The sequence below is a fragment of the Strix aluco genome, chromosome 4, assembly GCF_031877795.1.
Source record: "Strix aluco isolate bStrAlu1 chromosome 4, bStrAlu1.hap1, whole genome shotgun sequence".
Taxonomy (NCBI): Eukaryota; Metazoa; Chordata; class Aves; order Strigiformes; family Strigidae; genus Strix; species Strix aluco.
This window is the reverse complement of record NC_133934.1, coordinates 48,994,635-49,011,271: the sequence shown is the minus strand read 5'-3', so window position 1 is coordinate 49,011,271 and position 16,637 is coordinate 48,994,635. Positions and strand designations below refer to the sequence as shown.

The following is a 16,637-nucleotide window of genomic DNA, read 5'->3' as shown; positions in this document are numbered from 1 at the left end:
AGCTTTCATTACCCACTGCATGCTGCATCATCTCCCTGATCACTATTCTTGGTGGTAACACTTTTTTCTTAACATAACAGAATTACAGAATAATTTAGATCAGAAAGGACCTCTTGAAATCAACCTCCTACTCAAAAGCAGTGCAAGCTTCAAAGGGTCCTGTTCAGTTTTGCAAACCTCCAAATCTCTTGTCCATTCCCCTTGCCTCTGTGACTATTTTCTTCCTTATCCCCTCCTCACTCACCTGATTTTTCTCTTCCATGTGATAGAACCAGGCTTGAGAAAGCCTGACCTCCACACTGTCTTCCCCTATCCTTTTTTTTCTCCTTCTTGACAGACTGGCAGAACTCTGCTGAAGGCCATCTAGGATGCAAGGTCTTGAAGCCTCAACCTCTCATTACTATCCTTGACAGACTCCAGCAGACAGTTTCTTTTATTGTGAGACCACAGGTGAGCAAAGGAAGCTTTTTTGTTCCTCAGAGATTATCTTCCAGTGTCAGCTCTTTAACATGTAATTCTATCCCTGGCAGGCAGCACAACACTGTCTTCTGGACCAGCTGAGCTGGTAAGCACTCAGTTCTTCTTAACATGGAGTCTTCACATGAGGTCTGCTCCATGTTTGTATGTATCTTTGTTTTTCCTTTCAAATGCAGTTAATCTCTTCTTCTCTCCTCTATCATAGACTTTCACATATCATCCTCTCTGTTCACTGCTGAAACTCACTACATCACTCCTTAGGAGATACATGCGGTAGACAAATGTACACACCTTTCAGAAGCATGTAATCAGCAGTCCCTGGAAGGATTTTGCTCAGATTATTCATAATGGATTTCTCTCTTAGGAAGCATACCCCAAAATTTGCCTTTTTTATTATTTATCTGAGGCAGTTTTTCTGTAAATTAAGCAGTTCAGCAAGTAATGGGTTTGATGGTATTCTACCAGTCCCCACTATTGCCACAAAGCATCACTGATTCTACCATGGGACACAATACCAGGCATTTTTGTTTATACACGTGAGCATTATCATTGCTACAAAACAAAAGAGCTGTAACAAAGGACTACCAGCTCTACACTCCCCAAAGCACTACTTAGCAGTCTTGACTACCATGGGATCTTCCCAAGCACTTAATGTCTCAGGCAGGCAGATGAACTGGACGTGCCTTTTACTCAGTCTCATGTTTTAAAATTCAATTATCAAGATGTCCTCCTTGCTTTGTCATTTCATTTTTACACTACTTGAAGTAATCAAATTTCCTTGTTGCTTTTTGTTTCTATGGTATAATCATCACTACTTAACTCAATTTAAGTCACAAAATACCTCATTAAACCCCATACAGAAAATGTTGGTAAGAGGAGGCTTGTGTTAGTAAGCCCTCATTTATATCTAATTATAAGGATGGAACATATCACATTATTTTAATGGGAAGCATTCACATCTTGGCTTCACACCTTAACTGATTAGGGATCAGAATCTCCAATTTTCAGTTATTAAAACTAAGTTGCAAGAAACATACAAGGGTTGAAAATGGTGTACACTGGAACATTTTAGCTAGATATGGAAAAAAACTGGAGGAAAAGCGGGTGAGTTCAAACATCTCATTGATCAAGCACAGTGTATGATACTCAACAACAAAGTCATATGCAGTTTTCTGCAATTCTGCTGCCAGAGAACAGAGTAAACTGCTGAAACTTATCAATCTCTACCCAGTGAATGTGTGATCAGCCAATGGCACAGGATGCTCCATTACAGAAGCCGAAATTCAAAGTGCAAAAGCTATATATGACTGTGTAGTTCAGCTTAAAATTGAAAAAACGTATGGACCACTCAAAAAATCCACAAAAAATCCTCAAACCCAAACAAACCCAGAAAAACCCAACAACCACTCAACAACCCACTCAACAAACCCCAAACCTTTCCTGGCTACCTTAATGTTAACAGTTATTAGGATCATTCTGAAGACTAATTCTACCCAGCACTTGACCTCAGGTGAAGTGCTTACAAGACAAAGTAGAGAAATTCCTGTCTGAAGGCATGATTATTCTGTGCATTCAGTAAAAGCAGTAGCAAATCAGGCAGCAGACTGTAGTTTACATAAATGTAGAACGACGAAACAGTAAGTGACCTTTCCCTTACAGACCTTCTCAAACTTCTCTAAAAGTCACTCCAACATAAGCATATAAAGCAAGGCTCGCATCAATCACCATGAAGCATAGAGGAATCTCCCCTCCAAATCATTCCCCCACCTCCCTGCCTCATGCTGGTTCTACTCTCTTTTCCAGGCTCTTGATTTCCCTTCTTTTAATGCTCCTTCCTGCTGGTTTACAGCCCCACACACCAGGGAGCTGGCTCTCTGCTGCCAGTGACTCTTGTTACAGTACCAGGGAGGCACACATGTTGTCCATTTCTTCCAGGTGCATTTTCTTCTCAAGTCCCACTGAAATCAGTGGAAGAAGTCTTGGCGTGTTGGATCGAAACCCAGTATTTTCAAATCGTTTGAAATTAAATGAACCCTACAGTTTGTTAAAAGGGAGATGATGGAAATGAATCTACACCCAGCTAGACAGGGCTTGAGACAGGAATTTCTGAGGTCAACACAAGCAAGTTTGATTTGATACTAATTTCTTTTGGTTATGGCACCAGTAAGACCATTTAGAAACTCTTTTGAATTTCCCATTTGAAAGTTTTCAACAAAATGCTCTAGGCATATATAAGTAACAGCAAGGTATTCCTCCGGGTTGGGCTAGTGAGTGGGCATAATCTAGTCCCATCCATCCTCAAATGTCACCTTTATATAACAGCTACTGTTGACTGACCAGCTCTCTCAATCAACAGCTCAACTCCCATTTTCGCAGTTTTCGGAGAGTTTTTCATAGGCAATTAACATGCAGTTTTAGGGAAGGCAACCAGGATTGTGTTAAATAGTCTAAGCTTCAAAAAAAAGTGTTGAACATAAGATTATTTTCAAGTGGATAAGGTGAAATGGACATGACAGTTTTAAGTGTAGTTTGTAGTGCAGCAATCCTTTGTTTTGAACATAATATTCAAGAAATTTGAGTTTTATAATTGTAATGAGATTTTCAACTGATGTTTTCAATACCATGGTGGATCACTTCAGTCCTTTACCATGACATCTGCATTTTCAGGCATGTGGTTTGGCATCTAATGCTTCATCCAGCACAGGACTTATTTGGGTCAAACATACAAAAATAAAAATTTCTGCCCCATTACTGCTACTATCATCAGCTAAAGGATTTTGTATTTTCTACACTGCACAAGTAACTCATATGTGTCAAGAAACAGAACCATTTCACAATTCTAGCCTACCCTGATGCCTCTCTGTATTCCTAACAGATGCTCCTCTATTACATTTTATACATTTTAGAAGAAAAAGCATCTGACATTTTATGAGGAATAGCCCTATCAGCAATGTAAAGTGCAAGTCTAAACCAGAAAGTTTCAGATACTCAGTTTTCCTTTCCATAAGGCCCCTTTTCTTTTGCTTAGGCATCCACATTTTTTCCAACGTTTTTAAAATGTTGTATGTATTTATGGTGGAATTTTCAAAGCCACCAAGAGGATTTGGATGCCAGACTGCAGTTCTGTTTAATGAGATCTGAACATCCAAATCCATACACAGACTGAATATACATTAGGCTTTGTATACGTGCTAGCGAACAACTAGCAGAGCTAGCAGCTATGCAACACCCAAAAGTATACTCAATTTGATTCTGCAACACCTTAGTTATTCCAACCAGATCATCTACAGGGAATTAAACCACATACTACCACAGTGCGTTGGTTCTGTTGTGCCAGATAATAAGAGCAAGAAGCTGCAAAGCCATTTTACTTGCAAAGTAAGCCAAAATCTAAATATAAATGTCCCACCACAGTATATTCAATTACAAAGTCACAACTGCCTCCTATTCCAATTAGTGTTTTTACAGGGTTTTAGGGAACACCGTCCTCCATTCTCAGTCAACCAGTGCCAGTTCTCTCCCTGGACAGATTCCCGTGTCCTTCAACTCCAGGGGGCCGGTTTTCAAGCAGCAATTTCAGCATGCTTGGGAGGAGGTCTAATCTCAATGGCCCCGCACACCTATGATGGCCAACTGGACTGTCAATTGGCCTTTGACTCCATGAGCTGTAGAAGTATAAAGCCATATGGGCACAACCGTCAGTCTGGTGCTAGCTGATGTTCTAGTAACATCTTATGTCAGGGCATCATTTTTTGGCTTATAGGTCTCCCAAAGAGAAGAGTTAAACATAGTTCTTCAGGAATCTACATGTCAGTTAAAGAAAACAAGTGACACAGAGCACAGAGAATTGATGGTGACCAAATATAAATGATATTTGAAATCAGCAACGCAATAGACTTAGCAACGACGGTTCATTTTTATCGGAACTAATTTTATCTAAAACTGCTTTAGGAACAATTCCTGTCTTCAACTGAAGATAAAATACAAACTAAATATGGACTAGTGTAGGTAACTAGTGTTTTTAGCATCATTTCAGAAAATAGGTATATATATTTTTATAATCTGTAAATGATGGATTCCCTAAAAAATATGAAGGTTTTTCCTCCTTGCACAGGAATCTGCTTGAACGTCAATTTAATGATTACTACTGGTAGATGGAATTTTGATATCCATTTGGTAGTGATTTACACCAGTGTTTTCAAGGCTGCCAACAAGCAAATCCAGAAGGCAGGCAGCCAAAATTCCAGAAGAGACAACTGTCTTTTATTTTATAGCTTATGCATTTTGAGCTTAATATGATTTTCCACTAACAAGTTCTGTACCTTCTCCAAAGTGCTAAAACTGGTGTGCAGAATTGCAAAGTGACACAGCCTCTTCGAAGCAAGCTAATATTAAACTCATGGTAAATTATAGAAGTTACATTGTTTACTTAAGGAAAAAACGAGTAAGGTTAAAAGAACTACAAATTATTTATTGCAGACACTTGTTTCAATGGTCACATTTTTAAGCTTGACTATATTTGAAACAACAATATATCAGCTAAGTGTTGTTTCCCATTTGATAAAGAATAAGCAAATACATAAGAGACAAGGAAAAGATTGCTGTAACACTTAAGAAGAGCACAAAGTATGCTTTGGTTATATCTTGCACGTTTCTAATGCTAATAGTACTCCATCTGCAATTGCAATATTAGTGAAGAAAAAGCTACTCATCCATTAGCCTAGACTCTATACATGAAATGAGGCCCTAGCTACCACTGCATATCCATCAGTGTGAAAGATCAAACACAGTTTTGCTGTGTAAAGCATTTATTCTTCCACCAATCACCTACTGGAAAGATAACGCCTATCAGGACAGCATGGGCTTATTGCTCCTCCCGACAATAGCTGGCACTTGACCATTACAACCTGAAACTAAAACCAGATTAGACAGTATAGAAAAGGTAGTTCTGTGTGCCATGTGTTCCTCCTGAAGCTAGAGAACTGCACAGAACTGAACGCCACAAAGAACACCTGTCATTCTATTAGAAATTACTTTACAAGTTAATACATATAAGTCAAAACCAAACATGCTATAGATAGCATAATGTTAAGAGGTGGAGAATAATATTCATTCTGAAATAATGGCCTTAAACTGATACTCCACGTTCAGATATGAACTGAGAATAACTACTCCTCTTTGCTTTCCTCTTCCTGGCACAGGTTTTTGTCTGACTATAAAACTTATCATCCTGTCTCCTTTCTTAGTAACATTTGTCCATCCCAATGAATTCCTAAGCTATGTCTCATTTCATACTTCACAGCAGTACAAAGAAAAAATGGCAGCTTTAAAAGAAGCACTCTTGCATAGCAGCATAGATTCTCCTGCATGATAGTACAGTGCAGGTGTAGCCTTAGAAACAGGATCTTATTCAAAGACAGGTTATGAGTCCACAGGCTGCAAATCTTTACATGCGGCTGCAAATCTTTACATGCATGACAGAGGAAACAACAAAAGCCAGTGCACACATGATGCTGATCCTACAAGATCGCCCAGTCTAACCGCATTGTATACTTTTCCTCCACCTGTTATGATCTGTACAATATATCCCTCTCTACACATCCAACTTGTAACAGATTCCTGGGCACCAACTAGACCCTTCCCTATAGCCCAGTTTTAATACATGTGACGCAAAAGACTTTTAAATATACACTGAAGAGAAACCAGAGTTACTCTAGATGTATTTTCTGTGTATTTTATTGATCTGATACAATATACAAGCATACACAGCAGTATAGGCATGTGTATGTACCTGGATATACATACATATACAAAATGCCATATGTCGATACATACAGCAAACAAGGCCAGATTATCTGGTTTTGCAGAGATACACCCAGCACAGGACCAAAGACCAGGATGGAGGCATACAAGCCCTTCAGAACTGTAACACTGTTTGTTCCTACAGCTGCCTGGGGACAAAACAGCTTCTGTAATAGGTCAGAAAGACAACGGGTATCTATTTTAGATCTAGTAACGGAGAAGATGGTTGCTTTTATCTTACCACTGGTTATTCTGTTTTCCAAGGGTGATCCATTATTATTCAGATAATCATGGCTCACTGGCTTTACACCAGGAGATAAATGAAAGGTGCACAGAAACTGCTAAGTGGGATTCCACAGTACAAAGATAGCTAACAAAGCCTGCCAGGGAACTATGGCAGTTGACGAAACTGCACCAGGCCCAACAGGTTGTTGGGACCCAGGGGCTGAGATGTGGGAAGTCTGGGCAAACACTCGAGAAAGAGCTCAGTAGGAATCCCTGCTTTATTCTTTGCCCACACTCAATTCTGCCAAACTTACACATCCCTCTATTACCCTCTTCTAATACAACCACAGAAGTGGTCAGAACCCACCAGCATGCTAATAGAGTTTCCCACAGTAAAGAATTACTAACATTTATTTGTTATTGACATGTTTTATGAGAAAAACAGTAAAATTGGTCAAGCTGGTTATCAGGCACCTGGCTGTGTGATTTACATAGGAAACCACAGCTGTTGGGAACTGAAAGAGGAGACACCTCATGGCCTCACAGTGGGGGCCACTGGAGGAACAAGATGGATAGCTATAAAGTTTGTGGCTATTTTATATTTTAACTTTTTCAGCTCATGAAAACAGAAAGAATAATGGTGATATAACTCTGACAGGCATATTTTGCTTGTTAAACAATAACAAAATATATTTTAAGCCATATTTTTTACCATAAAGTACTGTCAATTAATAACCTAGACCTGAATTTCTTCCTCTGTTGCAAGTTCATGGCTTGGATCAATAAGACATGTTCCTATCATTTTCCCACCAGGCATTACTGGAGAAGCAGTAGGCGTCTGCATGGTAAGTAAAGAGAGAGAAGGAGAAAAACTGGGGGTCATGGTTGGTGAAGGGTATCCAATATTATGGATAAGGGGAGAACGAGGGTATTTTTTAAGTGCTTGCCCTGACATTATATTTGGCATTCGTGGTGGCACTGTCCTTATGCCAGGCTGAGCTACTGATGTTATCAACGGAGGAGGGAAAACAAGAGATTTCTCCTTAGGGAAGCTATAAATGTGTATGTTTTCATCTTTCAGTTTTGCAATATCATTAAACACTGAGGCAAGAGGTTGAAATCTGGGTTCCCAGCTGAGCACATAATCCCAGTTATAACCACCTCTGAGGTCCTCATCAGAGGCGCCAAAAGTTGCAAGAGAATCATACCCAGAGTCCTGCCTATCTGACATCAAGACATATTCTCTTGTGAGTTCTGTCATTATGTCTTTCTCTTTCATTCCAATTTTCTTAAGTGTTTGAGACAACATTTGATGTGCGTAGCCTGTGTCACAGGCTTCTCCTCTGCCTTCTCCTTTAATGGCCTGCATGCTCTCCATGTTTTGCATGGTAGTCACGACATCTGTTTCTCCAGACTGGCAGGAGAGTTGATCAGAGTCTCTTGGGATCCCCGAATCTGGCACCCGTGAGCCATGCTCGCTCAGTGCTGAGCCAGCACTCTTTCTGCAAGGATGTTCATTGATCCTTTTGATTTCCTCATCCTCTGCAGTTTCTCCTTCAGCAGAACTGTGGCCACTGGAGTCTGAATGCCTGCAGGGGACACCATCATCCTTCCCCTCTTGGATTCTTGCTAAGCTCAGCCATTCTGCTATGGCACCCATGGGAAGCATACTGGTCTCAGTACTCTGGATTTTCTGGCAGTCCTTATCTTCCCTGGCTGAATTCACATCACTAGCTGAGGAGGATACTGCTTCTTTTTTTACACAAGAGTTCACCAAATCTTTCCACTTATGTCTCAGAATAAGTGCAGTAAGACTGACTGCAAGCAGTAGGAACACCATCAAGGAGACTGAAACACTAATTGTCAGACTGTATGCTGACACTATGGGATAACTCTCAGGAGAGCTGGAAACATTTACCAAAACAGTGCATACTGTGAACTTTGACTCAATTTTGGGGCTATGAGCTCTTACCAACAGTTCCAGGGTGTCATCATTCCTTTTGCTGCCATTTTTATTTCTGTGAACAGTCTGAGTCAAATAAATATTACCACTGGTTTGATTCACAGAAAAGAATGGAGAAGTTTTTAGCAGGGAGTAATGAACAACTCCATCCAGTCCACCATCGCTGTCAGATGCTGTTACTCTGCCAAGCAACTGGCCTGCTTCATTTTTCTCAGGGAGATTAAAGAAATACTGATCTTGTGTAAACACTGGGTCAAATTCATCTCTCCCCTCAATATCTACCTGAACTGTAATGGTAGCCAGTGAGTCACCTTTGTCTTTTGCTTGGATTATGAGACAGTACCTATTCTGACTTTCATAGTCAAATATTTGCTTTGTATGAATATCTCCTGTCAATGGATCAATAAAGAACATGTCATGGTCTCTAGGAGCTTCACGATGAGCCAAACACGAAGACTGGATGGAGTAGGTAAGGTGTCCATAGGAGCCTTTATCAAAATCCAGTGCATTAACAGCGCACACAAAAGAAAAGGTAGGCAGATTTTCACTGACAATGCAGCTCAAGCTGGGAAACAAAAACAGTGGAGCATAATCATTGTCATCTAAGATGCTAACAAGAACAATAGAAAAAGCCACATTTTTTACATCAGCTCCTCCATCTGTGGCTTGGACAATCAAAGTGAATTTCATGGTATCCTCATAATCCAGTGTTTTCATCAAATCCACTGATCCCGTTTTCCCATCCAAGCGAAAATGTCCCCTGTCATTTCCAGAGATGATAGCATAACTGATCTCTGCGTTAGTGCCTGCATCACAGTCATTTGCTGAAACTTCAGTGATGTGACTACCTACAGGGATGCTTTCTTTGACATGAATATGGTAGTCCAGGCTGCTAAATACTGGAGGTTTATCATTAACATCCAGCACAGTTATTAGCACAGTAGCAGTTGAATTCAAGGAGGGTGTTCCACGATCAGAGGCAAGAAGGACTAAATGGTGAGAAGCAGCTCTTTCCCTGTCGAGAGCATTGCTCAAAACAAGACTCCCAACAAGTTTGTAGGATGTTTCTGACTCCATAACACTTGTTTCCACGGAGAATAAATTCTCAGCATTGCCATCAATAATAGAGTATTCAACATATGTGTTTTCATGTGTCCAATCATAGTCGATGGCTGAAAACATGAGGACACTTTCTCCAACTGAGGCATCCTCGCTCACGCTGAGATTGTACAGAACCCTTGTGAACTGAGGGGCATAGTTATTTACATCTTCTACATGCACCTCTACAGAGGTAACTGCACTCAGAGTGGGACTGCCACCATCCGTGGCTTCTATCAGAAGCTGAATAATGGAAATCTTTTCCAGCTGTGTCACTGGTCCCGTAGCGAACACTGAACCTGAAAATAAAACAGAATTAACAAAAGCCCACACTTCACACTCACTAAGGCAAGTACATGTGATTCTAAAAGCTGAATCTACAGTCACATTTGAAAATGACTCAACTATAATTGCTGCACACCCCAAAGTAACTCTTGCATCCACGGAGTAGTGGGTCAACAGCTCAAAGTCTGGATGGAGATCAGTGATGAGTGGTGTCCCTCAGGGGTCCGAATTGGGACCAGTACTGTTTAATATCATCATCAGTGACATAGACAGTGGGATCAAGTGCACCCTCAGCAAGTTTGCTGATGACACCAAGCTCTGTGGTGTGGTTGACATGCTGGAGGGAAGGGATGCCATCAAGAGGGACCTGGACAAACCCAAGAAGTGGGCCCATGCGAACCTCATGCGGTTCAACAAGGTCAAGTGCAAGGTCCTGCACATGGGTTGGGGCAACTCCAGGTATTAATACAGGCTGGGTGATGAAGGTATTGAGAGCAGCTCTGTAGAGGATGATCAGGGGTACTGGTGATTGAAAAACTGGACGTGACTCGATAATGTGGACTCACAGCCCAGAAAGCCAACCGCCTCCGGGGCTGCATCAAAAGAATGCGTGACCAGCAGGTCAAGGGAGGTGATTCTGCCCTGCTACTCTGCTCTCGTGGGACCCCAACCTGGAGTGCTGTGTCCAGCTCTGGGGCCCCCAACATAAGAAGGACATGGACCTGTTGGAGCAGATCCAGAGGAGGGCCACAAAAATGATCAGAGGGATAGAACACCTCTCCTGTGAGGACAGGCTGAGAGAGTTGGGGTTGTTTGGCCTGGAGAAGAGAAGGCTCCAGGAAGACCTTATTGCAGCCTTTTAATACTTAAAGGGGACTTATAAGAAAGATGGAGACAGACTCTTTGGTAAGGCCTGTTGTGATAGGACAAGGGGTAAGGGTTTTAAGTTAAAAGAGGGTAGGATCCAGACTAGATATAAGGAAGAAATTTTTTACAATGAGGGTAGTGAAACACTGGAACAGGTTGTCCAGGGAGGTGGTAGATGCCCCATCCCTGGAAACATTCAAGGTCAGGTTGGACAGGGCTCTGAGCAACCTGATCTAGTTGAAGATGTCCTCTGCTCATTGCAGGGGGGTTGGACTAGATGACCTTTAAAGGTCCCTTCCAACCCAAATTATTCTATGGTTCTACGAAATCATAGCTAATGCTGTGAAGCCAAGTCCTACCCACAATGATGCAGTGCCAAATAGACATACAGCATTTAGACCAGCAAAACCTTCTCTTCCTAGTAGCAGGCTGAACATGCAAACAGCATAAAATAAAAGGCAAAACAAAGCTAAAGCAATGTAGGCTCCTTATAAGAGGTGGCTATGCTGTGAGAGTTCATTACTGGAGGTTCTTAGTTCTCCTGTTTTGCTTGCAATGCAGTATTAGCATTATGGGCTTGTTTGTTATTTAGATAGGTTTGCAATAATTTATGTAAACACGTTTCACTCAAATTGCTTATCTAAACATGGGGGTTGGACTAGATGATCTTGAAAGGTCCCTTCCAACCCAAACCATTCAATGACTCTATGTTCATAAGCCATGTACTTCTGCTTCACTTGTCACGGCGTATAGCCAAGCATCACAGAGACAACGCTGTGTGACAATGTTCTGATCACAGTTGAAAACAGCCTCTAGCCCAACATAGGTTGGTGAATACAGAATAACAAATGGCTTAAAAAGAAAACAGCTTTAACTGGGTAAGACATTTGTATATTCAGTATTTGTAGATACCATCACCTAACAAACATTGTATTCAAAAATTCACCTCATGTAAACACCTGGGAACAGCAAATAAGCAATAAGAACTTTCTCACTGAACAACAGTTGCACATCCTTTTTGCAGTATCTAGTAATCTCTGAACCTAATATTCCCCAAAAACATATGTACGTATGCATACAAACATAGACACACACGTAGTTTTCCACCTCACAGAGTGTTACAACATTAGGTCAGAAAATTTATATCAGTAAATTTCTTAACTATTGAAGAAAATTATGTACTTTGGAGAGAGTGTTCTCAATTTAGAAAATGTTTAAATTCCATTTAGGATTACAGGATAACAAGCTCTCTGAAGAAGCAATCTTAAAAAAAACACACTGCTCAAGCTGTAGAGAAGCTCCATTATGATAGGTTCAACTTATACTGAAAAATAGTATGAACTTAATTTGAATGAAATCTAATACATGAGCTGAAATGTTATGAATGAATGTAAAATGTACAGCAACTTTTCTATCAAATCACATCAGAGGAATAGCACTTAAAGGATGTTGTAACTAGCTGCCTTGTGTACGGTTCAGGGACAAACTGAGAACTCCAGTCTTTGATGTGATCAGTTCTTCAGTGATAATGGCAGATTTAGTCAAAACATATGGTGGACTTTGGCCACCAAAGATTTCCAGAACTCAAGTGATCACTGGCAACAGGTGAGGAAGTGCAATAGGACTCTTCAGTTTACACTGAAAAAGCTGGAATAATAAACCATGCTTACAAACTCACCATTCTTGTGATCAATGGAAAATCCCTCAGAGGAAGAGAGGATTTTATAGGAAATCATTCCATTACACTCCGAATCCCTATCCACAGCAGAGACTGTCAGAACAGTGGCACCCATGGAAATGAGCTCTGGCAAGGTCACCTGATGTATAAAGCAAAATTGCAGTTTTGATACAGCTTAATAAAAGATTTTGAATATAAAAAATACATTTTCCTTCATTTGATCTTATTTGTAAAAAACACACACAGTTCCCAGCTTTGGAAAAAGTTTCACCTGCCAGTTTTCTTCTGGGACAAAACCTTAAAAAGTTGAGATATAGAAAACGAAGCATACAATACAGCCAAAATTCATAGTAAACTTTAAACAGTAGTAAAATCCATCTAGTTCTAGTTCATTATGACAATGAGTTCAGAGAATCACTGAATCTCTTTTTTCAATAGTAAACTAATGGAAGGAATAACTACAGTGGACTGCAACTAAAACTGGCTTTTCTCCCTGCTTTCAGAAACACCTTAATTTTCATACATGAAATACAGTCTGCAGTCCCCATCTGGAGTATATGACTGATCATTAAAACAACAACACATGTACCCTGAATATTCCAGCACCAGAGCATTTAGTTTTTCAGAATGCTTTATTTTATTTTCATATAATCTAGAAAATCCTTTCCCTGAAGAGCTTCTGTTATTTGAAGTTCAGACACAGTACTTTTCTGACCGAAGTCTCCTTCTACCTTATAAATCCAATTTCAAATGAGCGGTATGATGCAGCAGCTACTGTTGTCATAACTTCAAGTGTTAGTTTAAGTAATTTTAACAGAGATATTATATGTACATATATGTACATAATAGCCATATATATATATATATATATATATATCATAGAATCACAGAATGGTTTGGGTTGGAAGGGATCTTAAAGTTCGTTTAGTTCCAACCCCCCTGCCATGGGCAGGGACACCTTCCACTACACCAGGTTGCTCAAAGCCCCGTTCAACCTGGCCTTGCCCACTCACAGGGAAGGGGCAGCCACAGCTTATCTGGGCAACCTGTTCCACTGTCTCATCCTCAGAGTAATGAATTTCTTCCTTATATCTAATCTAAATCTACCCTCTCTCAGTTTAAAACCATTACCCCTTGTCCTATCCCTATACTCCCTGATAAAGAGTCCTTCCCCATCTTTCCTGTAGGCCCCCTTTAAGTACTAGAAAGCTGCAATAAGGTCTCCCTGGAACCTTTTCTTCTCCATGCTGAACAATCCCAAGTCTCTCAGCCTGTCCTCACAGGGGAGGTGCTCCAGCCCCCTCATCAACCTTGTGGCCTCCTCTGGACCCGCCCAAGCAGGTCCAGTCCTTCTTAGGCTGGGGGCCCCAGAGCTGGACACAACACTCCAGGTGGGGTGTCACGAGAGTGGAGTAGAGTGGGAGAATCACCTCCCTTGACTCGCTTGTCATGCTTCTTTTCATGCAGCCCAGGATGTGGTTGGCTTTCAGGGCTGTGAGTGCACATTGCTGGCTCATATTGTTTTCCATCCACTGATACCCCCAAGCCCTTCTCTGCAGGTCTGCTCTCAATCCACTCATCACCCAGCCTGTATTTGTGCTTGGGATTGCCCTGACCCATGTGCAGGACCTTGCACTGGGCCTTGTTGAACTTCATGAGGTTTGCACGGCCCCACCTCTTCAGCCTGTCCAGGTCCCTCTGGATGGCATCCCTTCCCTCCAGCATGACACAGCTTGGTATCATCAGCAAATTTGCTGAGGGTGCCCTCAATCCCACTCTCCATGTTGTCAACAAAGATATTACACAGCACTGGTCCCAACACCGACCCCTGAGGAACAACACTCGTCACTGCTCTCTACTTGGACATTGAGCTATTGACTGGCTCGACAGTTTCATATATGAAACTATATATGAAAAATATAAATACAAAAACACTTGAAAGGACAATAAAAGGGTAAAAATTACAGGATGATGAATAGGGAATTCTACATATCATTGTCCAAAAAGCAGCAGTGTATCTTACTGTCCAAGCAACACATCAAAACATCAGGACTGTGGTGAGAGAAGCTCAGCTGTTTACGTTAACATAGTCAACAGAGCTACGCTGTTTTGCGTCAGTTAATAACCCTGCCTGTATTTCTGCTCTGACCTACAAAAAAAATTCCTCGCACTTGCACAAACAAGTACTTGCCTAAACTATTCTCCAAAATCAGACACATATGAAGAAAACTTAAGGCAAGGTCTAAAAATCACTTGAGAATTAATAGAGCATTTTTTCAGAATTTAGACTTATGACTAAGTAGGCAATTTACACGAATCCTGACAACTTGCGCACGTGAAAGTTTTACAGGTGCCTACAGTATGTCCCATAGTTATCTAAGGGACTAAACTGCTGCGCCTGTACATGCTCAGAGGTTGAAATTTCTTTACTAAGCCAAATGTTTAGACTTATTTCTTGACTAAATCTGTTTGAGATTTATAAATGAAACATTATTGAATTCAAGTCTTCTGTGGTGCCTCATTTGTGCCACCACACACAAAAAGTGCCAAGTCAAGCAAACAGCTCAGTTCACAGGATTGCAAAATGGCTGAGGCTGGCAGGCACCTCCAGAGATCATCTTGTCCAACCCTTGCTCAGAGCAGGGTCATCTAGAGCAGGGTGCCCACAACTGTATGTAGTTGAGTCTTCTCATCTCCAGTGATGGAGACTCCACAACCTCTCAGGGCAACCTGTGCCAGTAATCAGTCACTGTTAAAGTTTTTTTTTTTTTTTTAAAAAAAAAGTTCTTCCTGATATTTAAACAGAATTTCCTGTATTTCAGTCTGTGCCCACTGCCTCTTGTCCTGTCACTGGACACTACACAGAGGAGTCTGGCTCTGTCTTCTTTACTCGCCCCACTAGTATTTACACACATTGGTAAGATCCTCCCTAAGCCTTCCATTTTCCAGGATGAATGACCCATGCTCTAGGCTCTCTTGGGCCTCAGCCCAAGCCTAGCCCCACACAAGGAAAGCACTCCTTTAGCAGCCTCATCTTTCCTGTGGCAGCCTTATTGCAGCCTAACTTCACCTGGAGCTACAGGCTTTGTCTCTCCCATCCCTAACCCTAACTCCAAGCCATTACATGTGCTGAGCCTTAGCCCAAGCCCCACAGCCTTAGGGCTGATAAAGTCAGGGAAAAACCCTTTTAGCAGCCTACCCTTGAAAGCCTTGTATGACATTATGCTCGCTTTGGCAACACACATACTAAAATTGGAACGATACAGAGAAGATTGGCATGGCGTAAGGATTACACAAATTCATGAAGCATTCCACATTTTTTAGGGATCTGGGGGCGCTGGTTGACAGCAGGCTCAGTATGAATCAGCAGTGCACCCAGGCAGCCAAGAGGGTGAACCCCATCCTGGGGTGCATCAAACACAGCATAACCAGCCAGGCAGAAGAGGTGATTATTCCACTGTATTCAGTATTGGTGCAGCCTCACCTCGAGTACTGTGTGCAGTTCTAGGCCTCACAATTTAAGAAGGATGTGAAGGTCCAGAGGAGGGTAACAAAGCTGGTGAAAGGGCTAGAAGGCATGTCCTGTGAGGAGCGGCTAAGGACTTTGGACTTGTCTAGTTTGGAGAAGAGGAGGCTGAGGAGGACATCATTGTTCTCTACAGCTTCCTGAGGAGGGGAAGTGGAGAGGGAGGTGCTGAGCTCTTCTCCCTGGTATCCAGTGACAGGACGCATGGGAATGGTTCAGAGCCTCACCATGGGAGGTTTAAGACTTGACATTAGGAAGCATTTCTTTACCGAGAGGGTGGTCAAGTACTGGAACAGGCTTCTTAGAGAGGTGGTCCACACCCCAAGACTGTCAGTGTTTAAGAGGCATTTGGACAATGCCCTTAACATGTTTAACCTTTGGTCAGCCCTGAATTGGTCAGGCAGTTGGACTAGATGATCACTGTAGGTCCCTTCCAACTGAAACAGTCTGTTCTATTCTATTTTATACTTCCTTTATAATTCCTTTAATCATCTCAGTAGCCCATAGTTGTCCATAGTTGCTAAAACAGCTTTGTTTTAAAACACTGTTGGGCAACGTGACTTCTACAACAGTCTAGCAGTTCAAATGCTTGTCCGTAAGTCCAAAACTTGAGCTCTGCACCCTCCTCAATCTAGTAGGGGATGTCAGGGAGGTCAAAACTCAAATCCCTCACTCCCTAGATGAATGCCATTGCTATAAGGCAACATTACACGTTA

At 41.5% G+C, this 16,637-nt stretch overlaps 1 protein-coding gene and 1 pseudogene across 1 annotated transcript in view; one reads left to right on the top strand and one right to left on the bottom strand.

Moving 5' to 3' along the window:
* Positions 1 to 6,197: 6,197 nt before the first annotated feature.
* Positions 6,198 to 16,637, bottom strand: part of DCHS2 (dachsous cadherin-related 2) — a 129,357-nt gene continuing 118,917 nt past the window's right edge. The window contains exons 19-20 of the mRNA XM_074821269.1: positions 12,396 to 12,534; positions 6,198 to 9,864 (exon numbers count right to left, since the gene is read on the bottom strand). Coding sequence (XP_074677370.1) covers positions 7,241 to 9,864; positions 12,396 to 12,534 — 2,763 coding nt within the window. The 3' untranslated portion in view covers positions 6,198 to 7,240. The remainder of the gene's footprint in view (positions 9,865 to 12,395; positions 12,535 to 16,637) is intronic.
* Positions 15,618 to 15,716, top strand: LOC141923656 (U6 spliceosomal RNA; annotated as a pseudogene).